The sequence below is a fragment of the Podarcis gaigeae genome (genome assembly GCF_964106915.1).
Source record: "Podarcis gaigeae genome assembly, chromosome: 18".
Taxonomy (NCBI): domain Eukaryota; kingdom Metazoa; phylum Chordata; class Lepidosauria; order Squamata; family Lacertidae; genus Podarcis; species Podarcis gaigeae.
In genome coordinates, this window is record NC_139696.1 from 1,611,215 (window position 1) to 1,633,604 (window position 22,390).

Sequence of the window (22,390 nt, forward strand, 5' to 3'; positions counted from 1 at the left end):
GTGCGTGTTATAGAGCGAAAAATACGGTACCTGACTTTTAGAAGACATCTGAAGGCAGCCCTATTTAGGGAAGCTTTAAATATTTGACGCATTATTGTATTTTAGTATTTTGCTGGAAGCCACCCAGAGTGGCTGGGGAAACCCAGCCAGATGGGCGGGGTATAAATAATAATAATAATAATTACTACAACACGCACGATCTTTGCCGTCTATTTTGTTTGCAGCTTGCAAACCGCCTGAAGGCGGAATACAAATTAAAAGTGAAATGAAATTGATAAACCCCTCGTGGAGGGTGCCAAACTTTTGGGAGTTTCCCTGCTACTTCACCGGATCGGACCCACCCACCGAAGGAAAAGCAAAGAGTGAGCTTTGTAAGTGATCTGGGCGAAATGCAGATCTGGTAGAATTAACCTGATCCTTGAAAAAAGCACATAGATCTGAAACAGGAAGTGGTAAAGTGTGGCTCTCTCCCCAACTTCCTCCTTCGACACTATTATTATTATTGTTGTTGTTATTTCCAAATGGGGAAAAGTGCTGAACTCTGCGACCACCTCATTGAGCAAAAGCCCAGCGGGCTCAGAGATTTCCTGAGTGCCAGGAGGAGATCACAAGAGCAATCGCAGCAAATTTTTAAAAAGGCAAAATGCTTGGTTCTTTTCTCAGCAATGTTCCTCCACCTCCTGATCCTTTTCCAACTCCACAGCCTCTGGGTTGCCCGACAACTTGCATTCAAGCTCGACGTTTTCTCCCCAAGCGTTGAAACACACCGGAAGAACATACGCAAAACATCGTTTTCTTTTTTCCTTTTTAATTACAAAACTAATAGTCCCCCCCCCAAAAAAAATTACAAATATGATCACGGCTGAAAGGTTAGTGCTAAGGAGGCGAGGCGGGGAGAAGGGGCTCCCAGATCGCTGCGAAATATCTAAAAGCTGCAAAACCGTGCTATACCCCACCCTGCAAAAGCAGTCGATACAAAAGTCGCTTCGAGGAATAAAAGAAACTCGCTTTGGACGGGGACCGCCGGGTTGTGACGAGGCGCTGCAAAAATAAGTTGTCTGTGCGGCAGGAACGAGGTTTCTGCCATGGCAACATTGCAGGGAAAGAGAGAAGCTTGCTGGCGCTGTTTTTACTGCCGGCGAAAGCTTAAGAGGAAAAGGGTTTGCGTGGAGCTACCTGAAAAGGTGAAAAGGCAGGTGGAGGAAAAAAAGGAGGGAGGAAAGACAGACAGGCATCTGTGTGTGTGTAAAAAACTGGCAAATCCCTGCATTGCAAGAATTCGCTTCTCCTAACATTCCCTACCCAAAAGGGAGTCTCAAAAACTGCTTCGGAACGGAGTGAAAATCCGTGCTTCTGGGATTAAGACACACACACACAAATCCAAAATGGACAAAATTCAGTAGCAGGGATGGCCAGTGAACCGGGTGAAGGGGGTTCCCTCTCCAATGGGGAAAAGCGGCGTCTCAGAAGATGCAGCCGAGCCCCATTTCCCCCCCCCCCACCCCAAAGAAACAATCCCATTTGTTGGTTTGGAAGCACCAATGTGGAGCTAGCAGGTGGGGTGGCACTGGAGATGGGATTCGGGGGGCAGGTGCCGCTGCGCTGACCCAAAACCGAAAACTGCATGGGTCCCGGGCGGCGAAAAAAGCCAGGATTTTCCGTCACAGGTTCCCGTCATTGTGTGTGGCTCCGGAAAGAAATGGTTTAAATAGGTTCAGAACAAGCCCGGGTAAAAGTAAAAGCCACAGGTTTCTGAATGGCAACGGTGCAATTAAAACCTGCAGATTTTTGCGTGGCATCAGTGCAATTAAAACCTAGATTTCTGCATGGCAGTGGTGCAATTTAAATCAACAGATTTTTGCACGGCAACGGTGGAATTAAAACCCAGATTTCTGCGCGGCAGCGGTGCAATTAAAACCTGCAGATTTCTGTGCGGCAACGGTGCAATTAAAACCTGCAGATTTCTGTGCGGCAACGGTGGAATTAAAACCCAGATTTCTGCACTGCAGTGGTGCAATTAAAACCCAGATTTCTGCATGGCAACGGTGCAATTAAAACTCGCAGGTCTTTGCACGGCGACGTGCCGGCTCCTCAGGCAAGGGTTGCGCTAATTCCAAGCAAGTCTGATTTGGGGACAGCTTTGTGTTGTCTAATAAGCCAGACTCTGCAATCGTTGCAAAACCAGATCAGTTCAGCTCGCCTCTTCTGAGGACACACGCCGCTTTCGATCTATCACTTTCAATTGCGTGAGACGAGCAAAAGGCACATCTGCCACCCAAAAGCAAATGATTTGAATCTACTAAAACGGATTTGGAAAGGTCAGTATACACCCTTCTCCTCCTTGCAGTGCACGGTCGTGAAAAACGCACAAATGATACAGCACCTTTAAGCTCACGAAAGTTTTCTCCGAAAGGGTTCCCTCCCTCCCACGACATTGCCACTGGATAAATGGACTTTTGTGTGCGTAACCCCGAACCTCTGCACTTTCGAGAGATCCACACAAACGGCTGGCAGCTTTTGAGGTCCCCGAGACGGTCACCGTTCCCCTCATATGGGAAGGAAACACCCCCCGTTAACACCTCTGGGAAGACCGGACAGTCTGGAAAAGTTAAATGAAAACACACAAACGCACACACAAATCCCATGGTGAGATTTCACAGAAGGACGGATTATCTACAACTGGAGCAACCAAACCAAGTACGGGACAGGTGGTCCCCATTTAAAAACGGCGCCTCTACCTTAAGCCTAAAGAGGACGTTAAGTTTGGGTACGTGTGTGCTACCTAATAATAATAAAAAACCGACAACCAGGGAAGCAAATTGCTCAAATTGCTTCGCTGCGCCCTGGAAATGAAAGACGGAGCAGTTAACGTTTGCAGTTTCTCTGCGTTCCTTCCCTGTCAACACTTGAGGAAATGATAATTGGAGGGTGGTGGGTTGAGAGAGGAGAGAGAGAAAGAGGACGGGTTTGAGTAAAGTCCATCTTCAAGCTACCCAGGATCTACTGAGCCACTGGATTCTCGAGTGTCCGGCAAATAAAGGCTGAAGACGACCGGAGGCTGAAGGCATCTCCAGGCGGCTGCGGAGACGACATGCGACGCTGTCCGACGGCAAGCTCGCCTCTTCGCGGGGCGAGGAAAGGCTAGGATTCTGAAGAGGGACTCCCTGAAAGAAGAGAGGAAGAGAGAGAGACTTGATCCATCACAGACGAGTAGGTTAAGGGTAAAGGGACCCCTGACCATTAGGTCCAGTCGTGGCCAACTCTGGGGTTGCGATGCTCATCTCTCTTTACTGGCCGAGGGAGCCGGCGTACAGCTTCCAGGTCATGTGGCCAGCGGGACTAAGCCGCTTCTGGCGAACCAGAGCAGCGCACGGAAACGCCGTTTACCTTCCCGCCGGAGTGGTACCTATTTATCTACTTGCACTTTGAGGTGCTTTCGAACTGCTAGGTTGGCAGGAGCAGGGACCGAGCGACGGGAGCTCACCCTGTCATTGCGGGGATTGGAACTGCCAACCTTCTGATCGGCAAGTACTAGGCTCTGTGGTTTAGCGGGATAAGCTTGCCGTTAAATGCGAACTGAATCAGCTGTCTCCTCAATGGCTGATCATCGACGGGACTCTATATCCGGGGCAGCCGACAGTCCAATCTTTCCACCGACCGAGATGAGAAAGGAACAAGGTGGAAAGGGGAGAGGAGGCCGAGGGAACGCTCCACAAGGGAGGGGGTTCGGAAAAAGGGTGAGGGGCTGCCAGCTCTGAGGGAAGAGGGCTCCTGAGCCCCACAGGGACGCCGCAAAAAGAATGCAGTTGGTCAAGGGAACCGCGGAGCCAAAAATGGTTGCAAACCTCTGGCTTGCACTGACTGGCAGCAGTCCTCTAGGGATTCAGACATGAAAATAGCCTTTCCTGCTTGCATGTTTTGCCACGGAGCGACAAGAGTTTCCCTCGGGGCAACTGAGGATGTTGTTACCTGGACTATACGCTGTCCACCTCCGGTCCGCGATCCACGTCCTCTTCCTCCTCCTCCTCTTCCTCCCCGTCTTCGTCCCCCAGGGCCTTCTCCTCAGGCGCCTCGCCGTCCCGCGCGATCTCCTCCACGTGAGCGAGCATGTCCGCCATCAGAGCTTCTTCCAGCCTCTTTCGCACTTGCTGTACAAGTTCTTCCTGTTTCCTGTCCGGGGAAGGGAAGCTGGATGAGGCTGGGGGAGGGCGGCATAGCCCCCTCCCCAAAGAACCGCCTGTCTTGGCAGCTGCTCTGCGTTTTCTGCCGCACGCCTGGAAGACCAGTGCGGAGACCCCTTTGCGGTCAAGAGGGTGGAACCCTCAAGGTGCAAGAATAATATAATAATAATTATTTATATCCCGCCCTCCCCAGCCCAAGCCGGGCTCAGGGCGGCTAATAACAATAAAATAGTACATTCTAAAATCATTTCATTCTAAAATTAATTCAAATCAAACTGATGGCAACCATTAGGCTAAAGTTCTGTGAAGATTGCCAAAGGAGGGAGTCAGGCTGTGCCCTGGCCAAAGGCCTGGTGGAACAGCTCTGTCTTGCAGGCCCTGCGGAAAGATGTCAAGTCCCGCAGGGCCCTAGTCTCTTGGGACAGAGCGTTCCACCAGATCGGGGCCACAGCCGATAAAGCCCTGGCTCTGGTTGAGGCCAGAACAGAAGAACAGAAATAATGGCCATGAGAGGAAGAAAATGTTGGTGTTTGGAATACTGGGCACAGTTAAGGCCGGCTCAGCTCAATAAGGATATTGTAGAGATTAATAATAACAATGATGATGATGATGATGATGCAGTGGTACCTCGGGTTAAGTACTTAATTCGTTCTGGAGGCCCGTTCTTAACCTGAAACTGTTCTTAACCTGAAGCACCACTTTAGCTAATGGGGCCTCCTGCTGCTGCCGTACCGCCAGAGCACGATTTCTGTTCTCATCCTGAAGCAAAGTTCTTAACCTGAGGTACCACTATTTCTGGGTTAGCGGAGTCTGTAACCTGAAGCGTATGTAACCCGAGGTACCACTGTAATAATAATAGTAGTAGTAGTAGTAGTGAAAGAGAGAGGATGAGAGAGAGAGATAAAGAAAGAGAAAGACAGAGAGAAAGAAAGAAAGGGGGAGAGAAGGAAAGATAAAGAAAGAGGGAGAAAGAGATAAAGAAAGAAAAAGATAAAGACAGAAAGAGACAAAGAGAGAAAGAAAGAGGGAGAGAAAGAAAGAAAGAAAGAAAGAAAGAAAGAAAGAGAAACAGAAAGAGGGGAGAGAGAGGGAGAGATAAAGAGAGAGAAAGAAAGAAAGAAAGAAAGAAAGAAAGAAAGAAAGAAAGAGACAGAGATAAAGAGGGGGAGAGAGAAGGAAGGAAGGAAGGAAGGAAGGAAGGAAGGAAGGAAGGAAGGGAGACAGGGAGAGAGGCAGAAAGAGAGAGAGAACTTCTCCCTGCTCCAGGGACCATCACTGACCTGATGTCCTCGTCGGTCACCATGAAGGCTTTGCAGAGGGGCTGGGAGGTGTTGAGCCAGACCCCGGGGTTCTTCTCCACGGCGGCAGAGAGCTGCCCGGTGATGGGCATCGTGCTGGTGTGGAGGGCGCTGGCGATGGCCGAGAGGAGGGTCTCGTCGGTGCAGCCGGGCCCCACGCCTGCAGGAGAAGGGGTGCCAGAGGAGACATGGGGCACGCTGTCACTGCACGGCTGCTGACGTTCATTCCGCCGCCCAAAAAAATACAGTCCAACCCCCCACAAGGTCTGAGGGACAGTGGACCCTGCTGAAAAAGTCAGCTGGCCCCTGGGTTCAGGCCTTATAAACCTGGCACCCTCCAGATATTTTGGACCACAGCTGGAGGGCGCCAGGTTGACGAACGCTGTTGTAGGTGTCTACATATAGGGTGGTCGGTCCCAGAGCAGGCAAGGGGGGCACAGGACACGTAAATGAGCAGGCGGCATTGAAAAGATCTGGTACCACCAGATCCAAGTCCGTTGGTGTTTGTTGACTTAATTAAACTACACTGGTACCTCGGGTTAAGAACTTAATTTGTTCCGGAGGTCCGTTCTTAACCTGAAACTGTTCTTAACCTGAAGCACCACTTTAGCTAATGGGGCCTCCTGCTGCCACCATGCCGCCGGAGCACGATTTCTGTTCTCATCCTGAAGCAAAGTTCTTAACCCGAGGTACTATTTCTGGGTTAGCGGAGTCTGTAACCTGAAGCGTCTGTAACATGAAGCGTCTGTAACCCGAGGTACCACTGTACGACGTAACTGGATCTTAAATAAATGGGTTACCGTTTTAAATTTTGCCGCACTGTTGTACAGTGGTACCTCGGTTTACAGAGGCTTCAGGTTACAGACTCCGCTAACCCAGAAATAGTACCTCAGGTTAAGAACTTTGCTTCAGGATGGGAACAGAAATCATGCGGCAGCAGCAGGAGGCCCCATTAGCTAAAGTGGTGCTTCAGGTTAAGAACAGTTTCAGGTTAAGAATGGAGACCTCCGGATGAATTAAGTACTTAACCCGAAGTACCACTGTATTTCATAGTGGGTTCCGCAAACCGTGGTTCTGAATAATTATTCCTCACAGAGCTTCTTGCAAACCTGCAAATGTCGTCTGGTCAAATAATCCGTCTTTTCAAATAATCCGTAAATTTACTCCAGTCCTCGGTAAACTTCTGGTCCTGCCAGTTTCAGATCTTTCCCGTTAGTTTATCAAGTTCTGCATAGTCCATTAGTTTCATCCTCCATTCTTTCTGCTTTTTTATATATTAGGGTAAGGGGCACACCGGTGGCGAGATTACGCTGGCCCAATAAGGTTCTGCAACTGCTGTTTTTGGAATGCTTTATTACGTTTTCATATATATTGGAAGCTGCCCTGAGTGGCTGGGGCAGCAGTCAGATGGGAGGGGTGCAAATAATAATGCGAGAAGTGAGATTACAGGGAACCAGGCAGAGGGCCTTCTCAGTGGTGGCTCCCGCCCTGTGGAACGCCCATCAGACATCAAGGAAATAAACAACTTACTTTTAAAAGATATCTGAAGGCAGCCCTGTTTAGGGAAGTTTTTAATGCTTAATGCTGTATTGTGTTTTTAATATTGTATTCGGTTGGGAGCCACTCAAGAGTGGCTGGGGAAACCCAGCCAGGTGGGTAGGGTATAAATACCGTAGTTTTTGCTCTATAAGACTTTTCCCCTCCTAAAAAGTAAGGGGAAATGTGTGTGCGTCTTATGGAGCAAATGCAGGCTGCGCAGCTATCCCAGAAGCCAGAACAGCAAGAGGGATTGCTGCTTTCGCTGCGCAGCGATCCCTCTTGCTGTTCTGGCTTCATAATAATTTTTTTCTTGTTTTCCGCCTCCAAAAACTAGGTGCGTCTTGTGGTCTGGTGCGTCTTATAGAGCGAAAAATACGGTAATAAGTTATTATTGTTATATTCCCTCTGATGGTATCTAGTTGACTCCCAGAGGCAGGATGCTGGATGAGGCGACTTATCGTTTATCTGCAGCGATCAAAAAGGGGCACAGTACCTTGCAAACCTTTCGGGAGGTCCATGGTTTTCACCAGCTCCTCTGCGATATCGAAGGCGTTCAGGCCGCTGAGCTTCTTCTCCCAGAAGAGCTGGGAAAAGGAGAGAAAATAATAAATAATAATAATAATAATAATAATAATAATAATAATAATAATGATGATGATGATGATGATGATTTTTATTTATACCCCGCCCTCCCCAGCCAAGGCCGGGCTCAGAGCGGCTTACAAGCAATAATAGATAGATAGATTCTTTATTGTCATTACACAAGTGCAACATTGCACAAGTGCAACGAAATTGGATGCCATCCCTTAAAAACAACAAAAGCAAAACAACAACAACAACCAAACAAACCACATTCCAGCCACACCCACACCCACACCCATCAAACTCCCAGGTCACACTATCGAGTTACTGCATTTAAGAAGGCCACAGCTCTTGGATAGAAACTATTTTTCAGTCTATTTGTCCTTGACTTGATGTTTCTGTATCTCCTGCCAGAAGGCAGTAGTACAAACAGACTGTGTCCCGGGTGAGATGCATCCTGCAGGATATTGTTTGCTTTCCTAAGACAACGGGAACCGTACAGTTCTTCCAAAGATGGGAGGGGATGACCAATAATCCTTTGGGCTGTGGTTATGACCTTCTGGAGCACCTTCCTCTTCCTAGCTGTACAGCTGGAGAACCAGGCACAAATACAGTATGTGAGAATGCTCTCTATGGAGCCTCGGTAGAAGGACACCAGCAGTCTCTCACTCAGATTGTTCTTCTTTAAAAGTCTGAGGAAATAAATTCTCTGCTGGGCCTTCTTCACCAGCGCAGTGGTATTTGCGCTCCAAGTCATGCCCTGATCGATAGTCACTCCCAAAAACCTGAATTCCGCCACCCTCTCCACCCGTTCCCCGTTGATATACAAGGGCTGAATGTCCGCCTTTTTTTCCCTGTAATCCACCACCAATTCCTTGGTCTTAGTCGTATTAAGAGCCAGATTGTTCTCTCCACACCAAGCACAAAGCCGCTCCACCTCGTCCCGATAGGCGGACTCATCCCCTCCTGAAATGAGCCCCACCACCGTCGTGTCATCAGCAAACTTGATGATTTTGTTGCTGGAATAAATGGCTGTACAATCATACGTATAGAGAGTATAGAGCAGGGGACTCAACACACAACCCTGTGGTGAGCCGGTGTTAAGGCTAAGGGCTGTGGACATATGTGACCCTACTCTAACCCTCTGAGAACGTTCTGACAAAAAGTCCAAAACCCAGAGACAGGTGGAGTTGGAGAGTCCAATCGCCTCTAGCTTGGACACCAGTCTATGGGGGAGGATAGTGTTAAAAGCAGAGCTAAAATCCACAAACAGCAGCCTCACATAACTCCCCGGCTGCTCCAGATGGAACAGAGCAGCATGGAGAGTGGTAGTGATAGCGTCTTCAGAGCGGCTTACAAGCAATAATAAAAACAAGTTGAATGATTACAACTTAAAAACAAAATTAAAACACAACATTAAAATATTAAAATGTAGCCTCAACGCAGGAGGAGAAGGAAAGGAAAAAAGAAAGAGAGGGAGGGAATCAAATTGGCTCCAAGCCAAAGGCCAGGCGGAACAACTCTGACATACAGGCCCTGCGGAAAGAAATCAGATCCTGCAGGGCCCTGGTCTCATGAGGCAGAGCGTTCCACCAGGCTGGAGCCAGAGCTGAAAAGGCCCTGGCTCTGGTTGAAGCCAATCTAACTTCCTTAGGGCCCGGGACCACTAGGGTGTTGCTATTTATGGACCTTGAGGCTCTCCGTGGGGCATACCAGGAGAGGCGGTCCCGGAGGTACGAGGGTCCTAGGCCGTGAAGGGCTTTAAAGGTCAAAAGCAGCACCTTAAATCTGACCCTGTACTCCACCGGGAGCCAGTGCAGCTGGAAAAGCACTGGGTGAATATGCTCCCATGGCAGAGGAGCATGAGGAGGAGCCTCGCTGCAGCATTCTGCATCCGCTGGAGTTTCTGGGACAGCTTCAAGGGCAGCCCCGCATAGAGCGAATTACAGAAAAGAGGGAAAGAGAGAAAGAACGACCCGTTAAGCACATTTCTCTGAACATCACGAGCGGCACAAAAACACCAGCTGCCCACACATTTAAAAGCACATGGTGCGAATCCTTGGGAAAGGGTTGTTTGCTAAGGGCGCTGGGAACTGTAGCTGTGCAAGTTGAAAACTATATTTCACACGGTTCTTTTAGTTTTTTGTGTGCAGGTGGGGAGAAGCCATGTGCTTTTAAGTCTACACGCGCACACAGTCCAGTCCTGGCTCTCAGCCAGAGAGAATCCTTTCTAAGTTTCATTTATTTAAAATTATTAACTCCGACTTGAATGCCAGTTGGATTTTATGGGTAAAGCAAGGGGAAGGGGGAAATATTTAATGGTTTGGAAGAACAATAGCTTCCCCCTCCCCACAAAAACCCCCAGAAGATAACCACTAATGATGTTTTTCGTCAACAGCTTTGAGGTTTCATTGCAACCGAGAGGAAGGCAAATCACGTGAAATAAAACACACTGCCGACCCTTTTCTGATTCCGTAACATCTGTAGTCAATGTTTACCTTTAGACCGACAGCTGTCAGCAGCAAGAATTACTAGATGCTATTCTGCATCCGTAAAGGGATGTTATCCCTACCACTAAAGTACTTCCAAAAGCAATTTAAAAGGATTGGAAGGGAAGAAAATATTAATTTGCACGCTGTTGTTCTAGACAGATGTTTCTGAAGCTACTCACGGCACAGAGGAAATATAATATGAGAACAGGGTGTCAGTTAAAGCATATTTTCATACTGATCGATTGAGGACAACTTATTCCCAAAATACCGTATTTTTTGCTCTATAAGACTCCCTTTTTCCCTCCTAAAAATTAAGGGGAAATGTGTGTGCGTCTTATGGAGTGAATGCAGGCTGCGCAGCTATCCCAGAACCCAGAAGAGCAAGAGGGATTGCTGCTTTCACTGCACTTCTGAGGTTCAGAATATTTTTTTTCTTGTTTTCCTCCTCCAAAAGCCAGGTGTGTCTTGTGGTCTGGTGCGTCTTACAGAGCGAAAAATACGGTAGATAAAGGTAAAGGGACCCCTGGCCCTTAGGTCCAGTCGTGGCCGACTCTGGGGTTGCGGCGCTCATCTCGCTTTACTGGCCGAGGGAGCCGGCGTACAGCTTCCAGGTCATGTGGCCAGCAGGACTAAGCCGCTTCTGGCGAACCAGAGCAGCGCACAGAAACGCCGTTTACCTTCCTGCCGGAGCGGTATCTATTTATCTACTTGCACTTTGACGTGCTTTTGAGCTGCTAGGTTGGCAGGAGCAGGGACCGAGCAACGGGAGCTCACCCCGTCATTGCGGGGAATCGAACCGCCGACCTTCTGATCGGCAAGCCCTAGGCTCTGTGGTTTATCCCACAGCGCCACCCGCGTCCCCTATTCCCAAAATACAGGTATCCAAAAACTTCATTTGAACGAGGACAGGAAGAAATGCTACAGACACACAGGAAATCCTGAAAATGTCCTGGGACTGGACGTCATGAGGAGCTCAGAATCCTTAATCCAGACTCCAGCTCAGGCAAACACAGACTCACTAAATACATATCACACAGGTGTGCGCCCACCAGGACCCGCTTACCTGGCGGGGTTGGTCGACTGCCTTTTGGGGGTCCGTTTTGACTTTATTGTTTGGGTGGTTTGTAATTTTGGTGACGGGTTGCTTGAAAATCGACGCCGTCTGCCGGACAGGGAGCGCAGTGTTCAGGTCAGGTTTGCCCTGGAAACAGAATGACGGAGAGGCAGGTGACCCCAACAGATCGAAAACGGCGCACCTTGATGCTTCACCTTGCCCCTTCTCCCACTTCCTGAACTCGTGCAGCTGTCGATAAACTTGCGAGCAAGCCCTTCCTAGCCTGCGAACCTTCCACCACCCCATTGTAAATCGATAACCATCATGCCACCTCTGAACTTTTCACCCAGTGGTTTTTCTGAAATCTCCTTAAACAACCTTTGCCAAAAAATAATAATTGTACAGTGGTACCTTGGGTTAAGTACTTAATTCGTTCTGGAGGTCCGTTCTTAACCTGAAGCACCACTTTAGCTAATGGGGCCTCCCTGCTGCTGCCGTGCCGCCAGAGCACAATTTCTGTTCTCATCCTGAAGCAAAGTTCTTAACCCGAGGTACTATTTCTGGGTTAGCGGAGTCTGTAACCTGAAGCGTATGTAACCCGAGGTACCACTGTATATATTTACACGCCCACCACATGTGAACGTAAGTCCCTGTTTCCTGGCATCCAAATTATCACACAAATATTCCTTGTTTCTTGGATTTGATCTGACTGCTGTTAAATACCATCTCCAAACTAAACTTACAGCTGTTTTGTTTTAGAGCGGAACCTCGGTTCTCGGACGTCTCAGTTGACGAACAATTCAGAACCTGAACACCAACAACCCGGAAGTGAGTGCTTCCGTTTTCGAACGCGCCTTGGAAGTCAAACGGCTTCTGAGGTGTGCGTCTCTATTTTTTCAATGGATTTCGTCGACCGCCCTTTGATTTTCGGACGTTATTCATTCATTCATTCAATTTATACACCACCCTATATCTGGAAGTCTCAGGGCAGTTCACAAACAAGACCACAACATATAAAATCAAACCAAAAACTATAACCCAATAACCCCCCCCCCCAAAAAAACCACTTTCCAAAAGGCTGCTAGATGTCAATAAGATCAACCAAAGGCCTGGTTAAAAAGGAACATTTTTTGCCTGGCACCTAAAGGTGTATAATGAAGGCGCCAGGCAAACTTCCTTTGGGAGGGCATCCCACAGGCGGGGAGCCACTGCAGAGAAGGCCCTGTTCTTCCGGAACGGATTATGTTCGAAAACCGAGGTTCCACTGTATCCTTAGGGACAACTTTTTCAAAGCCCGTTTCTTGGAAGAAAGGGAAGATTTGTGCTTCTGCAATGAAACTCCAGCCCCATACCCTCCCCAAATCTCCTCCTCCTTGGGAGGAGTGGAGTGAATATTTATGGAGACTGCAGAGGTTAAGCACCCTTGCCTTAACGGAGTGTGGCGATCACACACAGGGCCCCGGGACGTTTGACGGTCTATTGACCCTGTGCTGCCACTGCGATTGCTTTTTCCGCTGCCACCACCCCGTATCTCACGGGGACACACGGAGTCCGGTCAGTTGTTAACATGAACAAATAATCAAGTTTATTTTTAAATGCAGGGACAAGCTTATGGTTTCAGTTAATTTTTCTTGTCAGTTTCTTAAATCTTAGTTCCTGGCAACTTTAAACTGATTATTCCAACTATCTATCTGACTCCACCTAGCAATTCCTCTCACTCTCTCACAATACAACTCTACCAACCCACACCTAAACCTCCCTCTTCTTTCTTCAACTCCCAAACCTCAACTCTGAACTCAACTCAACTCAACTCACTTTCAAAACCTCCCACTCCAACTTTTATTCCCCCCTTGCATTCTCACTGGCCAATCACATCTATTTTAACCCTTTCCTTATGACCCACCCAAAGAGGCAAATGCCACATGGAGCAAGTTGTGTGTGTTTTTTTGTGTTGCCTGCAGTGTAGTAGGGCTGTCTTTCGCACAAAAGGCCTAGGGAGGCTGGCATGGCGAGGGTCAAGCGCTATGGGGCTCCGGAAAGGGGGGAGAGAGACCGGGACTCACCTTGGCCTGGCTGGAGCAGTCATAGCGCATCCTCTGCCTGTTCTTGTTCACTTTGCTCATGAGCATCTTTCCCGTCCGGAAGTCGAAGGTGCTCAGGTCCATGGAGTTGCCGAGGTAACGGGCCAGCTGCGGCTTGCTCCGGAATTTCTTCCCGCTCGGGCTGGGGGGAAAGGGGAAAAAAAAGAGGGACGGGGAGGGAGAGAAATTATGGCTTCTGGGGGCGTCAGCACGAGGGCGAACCAGGTGCAGCGAAACAAAATCCGTTTGGGGCAGAGCTGCCCTAGGAAAACAACACAGCCGCAAAGCAAAGAAAAAGCAGAAAACTTCTTCCGTCTCCTCCCATCGCAGGGAACTTTTTGAGGGCCACATGGCTCTAGAGAGCAGGGCCGTATGCAAATTCGTTGCAGCAACGGGTGAGGCTCTTACCGTTTTTTTGTTTTGCAATGGGAGGCGCTGTGGGTTAAACCACAGAACGAGGTTTCTGGACGCCAAACCCTTGTCCTTTAATCCGGGCGAGCGAGAGGAATGATCGCCGTTAAGGTGCGCATTCCAGCCAGCCAAAAGCACAGGAGCAGGCCCAGTGAGGGCCAAGGGCCAGGGAAAAAGGCTTGGAGGGCTGCATCTAATCCCTATGTACCTCTGGCAGGTGTACCCAAAGCCCACAAGCGCGAAAGAGAAGTGCTTTACTGCTAAAACAACTGAAGGAGGGAGATGGCGGAGAGAGTCACTGTTTGGAATTAGCCAGGGGCCAGACGCATTTTGCACCCGGCTATTGGCTGCTTGCGTGGGACACGGGTGGTGCTGTGGGTTAAACCACAGAGCCTAGGACTTGCTGATCAGAAGGTCGGCGGTTCGAATCCCCGCGGCGGGGTGAGCTCCCGTTGCTCGGTCCCTGCTCCTGCCAACCTAGCAATTCGAAAGCATGTCAAAGTGCAAGTAGATAAATAGGTACTGCTCCGGCAGGAAGGGAAACGGCGCTTCCGTGCGCTGCTCTGGTTTGCCAGAAGCAGCTTAGTCCTGCTGGCCACATGACCCGGAAGCTGTACGCCGGCTCCCTCGGCCAGTAAAGAGAGATGAGTGCCACAGCCCCAGAGTCGGCCACCACTGGACCTAAGGTGAGGGGTCCCTTTCCCTTTATTGGCCGCTAGCAACCAAGCGAAGACGCCAGGGCGCCAGGATTGTCGCCATCTGCAGGTGCATGCCTGGGGATCCCCGGATCTGGACCGTTTTGACGCACTTTGACCCCCGTCCTGTGGAACTCACGTTATGAATGGCCCACGTCACTTTTAAGAAGAAGCAGGGCAAGTCGATATATAACGTTTGCAATCAAAACGATTCCCAATTCGCTGCGCAAAAGCATCTTTGCTCCCGAAATTCATTCCGCTTGTGCAGATATAAAACAGAAAGGCAGAATTCTACAGGGTGGGGTCTTGAGAAAAGTCAGGATTCTCAAGAAAGTCAGGATTCTAGGATCTCCAGGGATGCAGCCCCAAGATGGCGGAGACACCCAGGAATCTTCACTTGATGGCCATTGCCTTCTCCCTTCTCCATAAATCTGCAGGAACAAGTTTGCTGTTCAAATACGTACACAAGCATCTCCTTACTGACCTCCTAGGACCGACTCAACTTTCCCAACAGGCTGAATTTTCAGCGCTTGTTTCCGGAGCTCTCAATTCACAACCCCCTAGACACACACACACAAACACCCCACAAAAAGCCGAGCAAACGCAGAATTTCAGCGCGTCCGGAAAAAATAAAAGTGCGTAAAAAGCCTCCGAAACTCGATACCCGCGCAACTCTGAACTTCGGCAGGAGAGAGAAGGCTCCCATTGTGGGGCCTGGAAACAAGGGAATATGTCTCCCTTTTGTGAACAGCGAGCGCAAAGCGACTTTTGCCTGTGCGACTCCTCCCCCCCCCCCCCGAGCCTGAAACCACTATTTTTCATTGTAAAGAAAAAGGAGAAAGCAGCTGAGAAACGATTCTGCACGCTCCCCTCCCGCTCCTCGAAGTACGCTCGCTTTGTGAGGTTTTCAATGGCTTGCCCCAGCCGCCGAGGAACAAAATATAAAAAGCGGGTTAAACCTCCCCCCCCCCTTTGCGATTCTTTCGCTCTTTTATTTAAAGTGCTCAACTTGCAAATTCAGACTTTTGGGAGCACGGGGCGGGAGATTAAGATGAATGCAGCCCCTATTCAAGGTGCCCAAACAATCTTTCCATATGTCCCAACTCTGCACGGGCAAGCAGAAATCTCTTTGTTCCTCTCTTTAGCGAGGAAGGGAAGGGGGAAAAAAGGTTTTGCAAATGGATCCCGGCTCCTATTAATAAAAGCCAGCTTGGTTGCACCTCCCCTTTCTGGCTCCAGACACCAGACATTTTTCAGACCCTGGAAAAGAAAGAAAAAACCACGCAAGGGGCTTGCTTTTTTTGAAGACTGCAAAAAAGACCCCTGAGAATTAAACAATGGGTTAGGCAGAGGGGCCGTTTCCAAACTTTCTTTCTGTAAGGAAAGCCCTTCTGTGTTGCAGAGGATTCTGGGAAAGTATGAATACGGCCCCCGCGCTTCCCGTTCTGGCCCTTGGAAGTGTCTTCCATGCGCAGGTGTAAATGTGCTTGCCAGGGAGAACTGGGTGCGTGTGTGTGTCCCTTGTGTGAAAATTGTACTGGGCAAAGGCAAAACCGGCAAGCCTTTGCCCCGCCCACTCCCACCACGGCCCCGCCCACCACGGCATGTGGCCCTCGGAAGGCTGCCAGGAAGAAAAAGTGGCCCCTAGGCTGCAAAGAGCTCCCACAGCCCCTGTTCTACGTCCAAGAACACAAGACCAGAGTCGACGGCATGCAGAGTTCGCCCGTGGCCTCATATCCCATCAGGTTGCATAGTCCGGGCTCCCAAATCTCATCCAAATAATCTCGAACCCAGGGCTTCAAGTTACAAGAGATTCCGACTCGACACCAGTCCCTCCATGGTGGTTGTGGACTCTCCATCCTTGAAGGTTTCCAAGCACAGAGGTCGGGCGGCCATCGGTCATAGATGCTTCAGCGCAGATTCCTGCTTTGCAGCGGGTTGGGATGGATGACCTCTGGGGTTCCCTCGCAACTCTATGATTCAAGCGCCTATTACGCCGGGGCTGGAGGATAGAGAGAGGTTCGCAAGCACTTTGCAAAAGGCAAAATTCGCATTGGTTCGCTGCAACGCTGGCTCCGGGAAGGCTGCGCCAAAGAGACTGCAACCTCTGGGCTGGAGAACATTCCCGACCGCGGTACAAACGGCATGATTGTTGCACGAACGTCGCGGTTCTTCGGAACAAACTTTGCTGCAAACCGGCAAAGGCACACCAAGACAGCCCTCGCCATCCACCGATGCCACCCGTACATGCCACCCCACGGAAACAACAGGAAACTATGCGATTTGCAGATGTTCAATTTCAATGTTTACTATTATATGCCTAATGGATGAGTGAATATTGCTTTGTTTTAAACTTACTGTGACTTTTTTGGGATTGGATCAGATGGTCATTATTAACGTTTGATGTTTTATTATGTTTTTGTGTTGCCCAGAGTGGGGCATTAACAATAATAAATTAATAATAATAAATTTTATTTATATCCCGCCCTCCCCAGCCGAAGCCAGGCTCAGGGCTAACATTAAAATAGTACAACATTCTAAAATCATTTCATTCTAAAATTAATTCAAATCAAACTGATGGCAACCATTAGGCTAAAGTTCTGTGAAGATTGCCAAAGGAGGGAGTCAGGCTGTGCCCTGGCCAAAGGCCTGGCGGAACAGCTCTGTCTTGCAGGCCCTGCGGAAAGATGTCAAATCCGGCAGGGCCCTAGTCTCTTGGGACAGAGCGTTCCACCACCACCAACAAGAGACACAACAACAACAACAGGAAACAACAACAACAACAACAACAACAACAACAACAACAACAACAACAACAACAACAGGAGACTTTAAAGCTCTTCACAAACCCAGCCTGATTGGCAGGGTATAAATAATAAAACAAAAACGGAACTTAGTAAGATTTTGGAGCGCAGAAATAAATAAAACAATCAAATCTAGCACATGGGGGCCCACTTTATCCAAATTATATCATTTGGTATTTGAACGACTGGTATTAATAATTGTATCGTAAACTGGCATTGTTATAATGAGGCCATTAGTGGACTGTAATTGAAAACTAATAAAAATCATTATATTTAAAAAATAAATTAAAAAAAACATTGTTATTCACAGTGGGGTATCCCTGAATAACTTCAGCCATAGAAAGATGCTCTTTAACGGACCTCTCTCAATGCAACAGGCTCACACACACACACACACACACACACACCGTCCCCAAATAACAAAACAGGCTGAAATTGCTTCTACTGCCTGCTGGCTATTATGAGACAGGAACCCCCCCCCCCAAATGCCCCACAGCGCACCTATAGCCCGCACACCACCGCATATCTAACCTGCGACAGCTGCAGTCCCCCCCCCAAAAACCCCTGGATGAAATAGCATTTTGAGAGACCCCGGTGAAACAACCCACCCCAGGTTGGCTGTAGAAATGGGACCCCTATGAACAGTTCAGCCCCCTCCCCAGTCTGTCCAGGGGGGGGGGCACTAGTGGGGGATCCACCTGCAAAGATCAGCCCCCTCCTCAAAGAACCTCACATATGCAAGGGGGGGGGTTGGATTCCAGCAGCTGGCAAGGGAGCCAATAACCGGAAGACAATCTGCAGCGACAGCTTCCCAATTTTTTATTTTATTATCTAAGGGCTGCATTCCTCCTTTCTAATACCAAGAACTTGGCTGCAACGGGGGTTCTGTTCCTGCCCCCCCCGGTAATAAACCTTGGTGCAAGCAGCACCGGGGGGGGGGGAGGGGGTTATTATTTCCTGCATTCATCTGTCAATCCGTTGCTATGTGAACGACTCCCGAACTGTCACAGTGTCCCCATGCAGCACAGCCACAATTTTCTAGGCGGAAAAGCTCCGCGTTTACGTTGCCCCCACCTGGGAGGGGGGTCGTGCATCAGAGACACCCCTCGGCCAACGCAGACACCCCATAACCTCAATGCAAAAAGACAGAGAAATTATCTTTTCGCTGCAGGAATATTCCCACTCCCCCTTCCAACACCAGTACAACGGGGTTGCAACCCTCTAAAGCGCACGCAGGCAATAATTCCATGTATTCTCTCTCTCCCCCCCCAATAAAAAATTCAATAGGGTGCCCATTCAATCTGAAACTCACCCCGCAACCCGCCTGCTTCCCCCCCAAATCTTTTGCAAAATCAAAACTAGCACTGAGTGGCGGCGATTTGCAAGGGGACTATCACGAATTCTCTTTCTCCCCTTCCTTCTCTCTCTCTCCTTCCGTCCTTCCTTCTCTACCTCTCAGTCTCTCTTTTTTCTTTTTCTCTCCCCCCCCCCCAGGAAGCCGTAATCCGCCTGCAACGCCTCCCGCAGAACAGCCCCGATTCGTGCCACTGCAACTGGGGGTCGCCCCCCAGCCACCCCTCTCAGCACCCCCTTCTTGCATAAGCAAGCGGGAAGAAGCAGATCTCGCTGGACCCCCGTCACCATCTGCAAGGCCCCCCCCCCCCGCCATGCAAGGGTTGCAGCGAAAGGGCATGTCCACAGTTGTCTTTCACGACGTCTTGACAGCGTCTTTTGCAGCAGCGATGGAAGACAGGCAGGAAGGAAGAAAGGCCGGCTGCAGGCAGCGTAAACACCCCCCTCCAAAAACCCCCCCCCCCTCCTTCCTCCCGCCCCCCCCCCACATTCACCTATAATAATAGACATCACTCTTGCCAGCGGAGAGCCCCGATTTCCTGGTCACTTCTTCCCTTTTCCATCCCTGCGGGAGAGCTGAGCACTCCCACCTCTTCCGATCCATCGCTTCCATGAGGCCCGGCGGGTCGGATTCGGCCTCGGCCCAGCCACCTCCTCCTCCTCTGGCTCCTGCCTGCCTGGCAGATCCGTGGTCTCGCCCTGCCAGGGTTGCAGCGGTGCTTGGCTCGGCTCGGTTCTGCTTGCTTGCTGCAGCTGCTGCTGGCGACTGCGAGGTCCGCTCGGGCTTGCAAGGCCAGCCTGGCTGCTGCTGCTGCTGCTTTGCAAAAGCGCCTCCGCCGGCTGCAAACGGGAATGGAACGTTCCCCGGGAAAAAGCGAGCTGTCAATCACGACCTGCGCTGCGCCACCTGCTCGCTAGGGGGCGCTGCGGCGACGTACGCGCCCGACGTACGGAATGTGCGTGCGTACGTAGGCCCCCATTGGCTCGTCTCGCCCCGCCCACCACGGCGGCTCCATTCATCATCCCGCGCGCGACCCTCAAGCGTTCCATCCTCTCGCGTGAACTCGGCCTCCGCCGCGGGCGCGCGCACGAAAAGCCGTTGGCGGACGGTTTTTTTTATATACGCAAAGCGTCCGCCTTGTTTTCCCGCCAATTCGCTCGAGGCGCTTTTTTCGAAGGAGGTATCCCTCCGCTCCAGGCAGGGAAATATAGTCCCAGGTTGTTTTCCCCTCATGGAAGGGAAAACACGTGTCTAGCCGAAGACACGTGAACGCGCGACGAAACACACCAACACTCTTTCCCCCCAACACACACCGGGAATAAAAAACGAGACAGCTGCCTCACAACAAAACGCCCCGACGCGTGTGAACGAAGCCTCCTGCCATTAAGGCACAAAGTCCGACACGAGTGTAACGTCGGAACGCGACCAACAACGGCCCAAGACGAGTTTCGCCTTTCCTCTCCCTATACAAAGGCGGGACACGCGTGTATACGCGAAGACGAGTCCCCACCCCACATAAAAAGGCTCGACACGTGTTCAACGTCGCGAGTCTCGCTTTTCCCCTCACAAGTCTCTCCCCTCTCGATTAGAAAGCCGGACACGTGTACAACGTCACGACACGCAAGTCTCGCTCTTCCCCCCTCACGAGTTCCGCCTCGCAATATTCTTCCGCTCGACGCGAGATGCCCGAACGTGTGAATGCGGCCGCCAGCTCCCTGACACTCGTACTAAAAAAAATCCCCTCGCCCCAAAGCGAGCCCCTTCTTCTCCCCACATCCAAATTCTAATAATAATAATAATAGCTTCCTTCACCCCCAGTTTTGCCAGTATACCCCCGCTATAGGGCTGGTCCACCCCACACCTCCACCATCTCCACGCCCCCTATGGCTCCTCCCCACATCCCCACAACTCGCCCCATGGCCACCTAGCCCCATAGAACCCACAACTACCCCCCCTTAATGTTAAACACCCCCCTATGAACCCTCCGACCCACATCTCCCCTCTGACGCCCCATAACTGCCCGATTGGCTTAAATGGAGCCCCTCCCTCCGCCCCCTAACCTCCCCCTTCCCTCCTCTGCCCCACAGATCCCATGCCCGCTTGCTCCCATCGCCCGCCCCCCAACACTTGCCAGACCCCCACAAAACACTTCACCCCACACCAGCTTCCCCACCCACCTGTTCCCTCTCCCCATAGCAGCCCCCAACCCTCCTGCCCCCTTGCTTCCACCCTGCAGCCCCCCATCTCCTTCCCCTATAGCCCCCCACCCCCTTAGCAGCAGCCCCACATCCCAAACAAGCCTCCTAGATCTGACCCCCATATCCCTTGCCCTGGACCCCTTGCAACTCCCCTACCTTCCAGTAACTCCCACCTGCCCCATAATATCACGCTCCCCACGACCCACCCCCTGCCCCCCACTTTTGTAAGACCCCCTTCCCCTTGCGTGCACAGTGACCCACCCCCTAGATCTGACCCCCATATCCCTTCCCCTGGACCCCTTGCAACTCCCTAACTCCCACCTGCCCCATATCACACTCCCCCGACCCACCCCTGCCCCCCAAAGCTCCCTCCCGACCGACCCCCTGCCCCCCACTTTTGCAAGACCCCCTTCCCCTTTGCATGCACGGTGACCCACACTGACCCCATTGTTTGCAGCGGGACCTTCGCCCCCTTTGCATGCATGCAATGCGTGACCCCCCAGCTTGCAAAAGTGCAACCCCCCGCGCGCCCCCCAAGTTATTGCAAGCTCACCCCAAAGGAGGGCATCGGGGGCCCCCTCCTCCTCCGCCTCCTCTCGGCCCCCCAGCTCCCCCCGGCGCCTTGGCCATCTTCCTCGCCCCCCCAACCCCCGGCAGTCGCCGCCACGTGGTCCCAAAGCACGCGACCCCCGCCCCTCTCCGCCCCACAAGCCCCGCCCCACGGCAACCAGCTAGCCAGCCAGCCAGCCAGCCCCGAGGGGGTTGGGGGGCAGAAGAAGCAAGAGGGTGGGATGGGATTTGGGGGGGAGAGAAGCACCCCATTCTTTAACACCCCCCCCCTAAGAATGGGGGGCTGGGAGCTGACACCTGCAGGGACCCACTGAATTCAGTAGCCATTTCAGTAGGGCTTAATGCAATGGGGACCCCCCCCCAAAAAAAGTGGGAAAGAAGCCCCCCAAGTTTCTGTTCTGTGCCCCCCAACAAAAAAAAAAATACTTTCCACCTCATATGCAACATTTTGGTCTCTTTTTTTAGGGCAGGAAGGAATTCAACAGGTGATGCATCAGTTCAACAGGTGAGGTTTCCTTCTCTCCAAGGGCAAACCATCTCGGTGCTAAGGGGGTAGACCCACTGAATTAATTTGAGAGCCAATCATTTCGGTGGGGCTCGTTAGGAGTGTGATTTAATTAAACGGAAACCCCCAAAAGTGAACGAGGAGCCCCAAATTTCTATTCTGCACCCCCCCTTTTAAAAAATTAAAGCGTTTTCACCCAATATGCAATATCTCCCCCCCTTTTTTTAGGGCTCCTGTGCTGTCAGAGCAGGAAGAAATTCAACAGGTGAGGTTTTCCCTCCAAGCAGTGCTTAACCGGTGAATTTCTGCCTTTCCCATACTAGGTGCAAATTCTCCTTCTGCTTACCTTGACCAGCTCAATATTAGTTACATCCAGAATTTCCCCCGATTCTGCCGTCGGAAACTGTTTTTGGCAATTTTCCTTTAAAAAAACTTCTTAAAATAAAAATAAAAAAGTGGTTTTTTTCCGCTCAAAAGCTGTTGAGCCAGAAAATAATAATTAAAAAAGCCTTTGTGTCTGGATTTTCACGTTTTGAAATATGGAAGAAAACCCTAAATATTGGCAAAACCCGCAGTTTCCATTAGGTGTTTTATGCCTCCTGTTAATTAACAACACCATTTAATAC

General features: G+C 50.5%; 1 protein-coding gene across 3 annotated transcripts; it reads right to left on the bottom strand.

Annotated features, from left to right (window-relative positions):
* Window positions 1-791: 791 nt before the first annotated feature.
* MBD3 (methyl-CpG binding domain protein 3) lies at window positions 792-21,390 on the bottom strand. 3 transcript variants are annotated; one of them, XM_083720664.1, is made up of 8 exons: window positions 21,243-21,390; window positions 13,210-13,369; window positions 11,156-11,293; window positions 7,512-7,602; window positions 5,462-5,639; window positions 3,970-4,170; window positions 2,025-3,164; window positions 792-1,814 (listed from the first exon to the last, which is right to left on the bottom strand). In XM_083720664.1, exons 1-6 carry the CDS (start codon window positions 21,317-21,319, stop codon window positions 3,975-3,977), a joined length of 840 nt encoding a protein of 279 aa, XP_083576790.1. In that variant the 5' UTR covers window positions 21,320-21,390; the 3' UTR covers window positions 792-1,814; window positions 2,025-3,164; window positions 3,970-3,974. The 3 variants fall into 3 exon arrangements, with proteins under 3 accessions (XP_083576790.1, XP_083576791.1, XP_083576792.1); XM_083720665.1 differs by lacking the exon at window positions 21,243-21,390 and adding an exon at window positions 18,985-19,918; XM_083720666.1 differs by lacking the exon at window positions 21,243-21,390 and adding an exon at window positions 19,081-19,366.
* Between the last annotated feature and the right edge of the window lie 1,000 nt (window positions 21,391-22,390).

Coding starts and splice junctions, on each gene's coding strand:
- MBD3 (XM_083720665.1), bottom strand. CDS start 19,103: ATGGAAGCGATGGATCGGAAGAGGTGGGAGTGCTCAGCTCTCCCGCAG. Junction 13,370..18,984: donor AGTGATGTCTATTATTATAG/GTGAATGTGGGG, acceptor CTTTCCCCCCAG/CCCGAGCGGGAAGAAATTCC. Junction 5,640..7,511: donor CCTCCCGAAAGGTTTGCAAG/GTACTGTGCCCC, acceptor CTTCTCCTGCAG/GCGTGGGGCCCGGCTGCACC.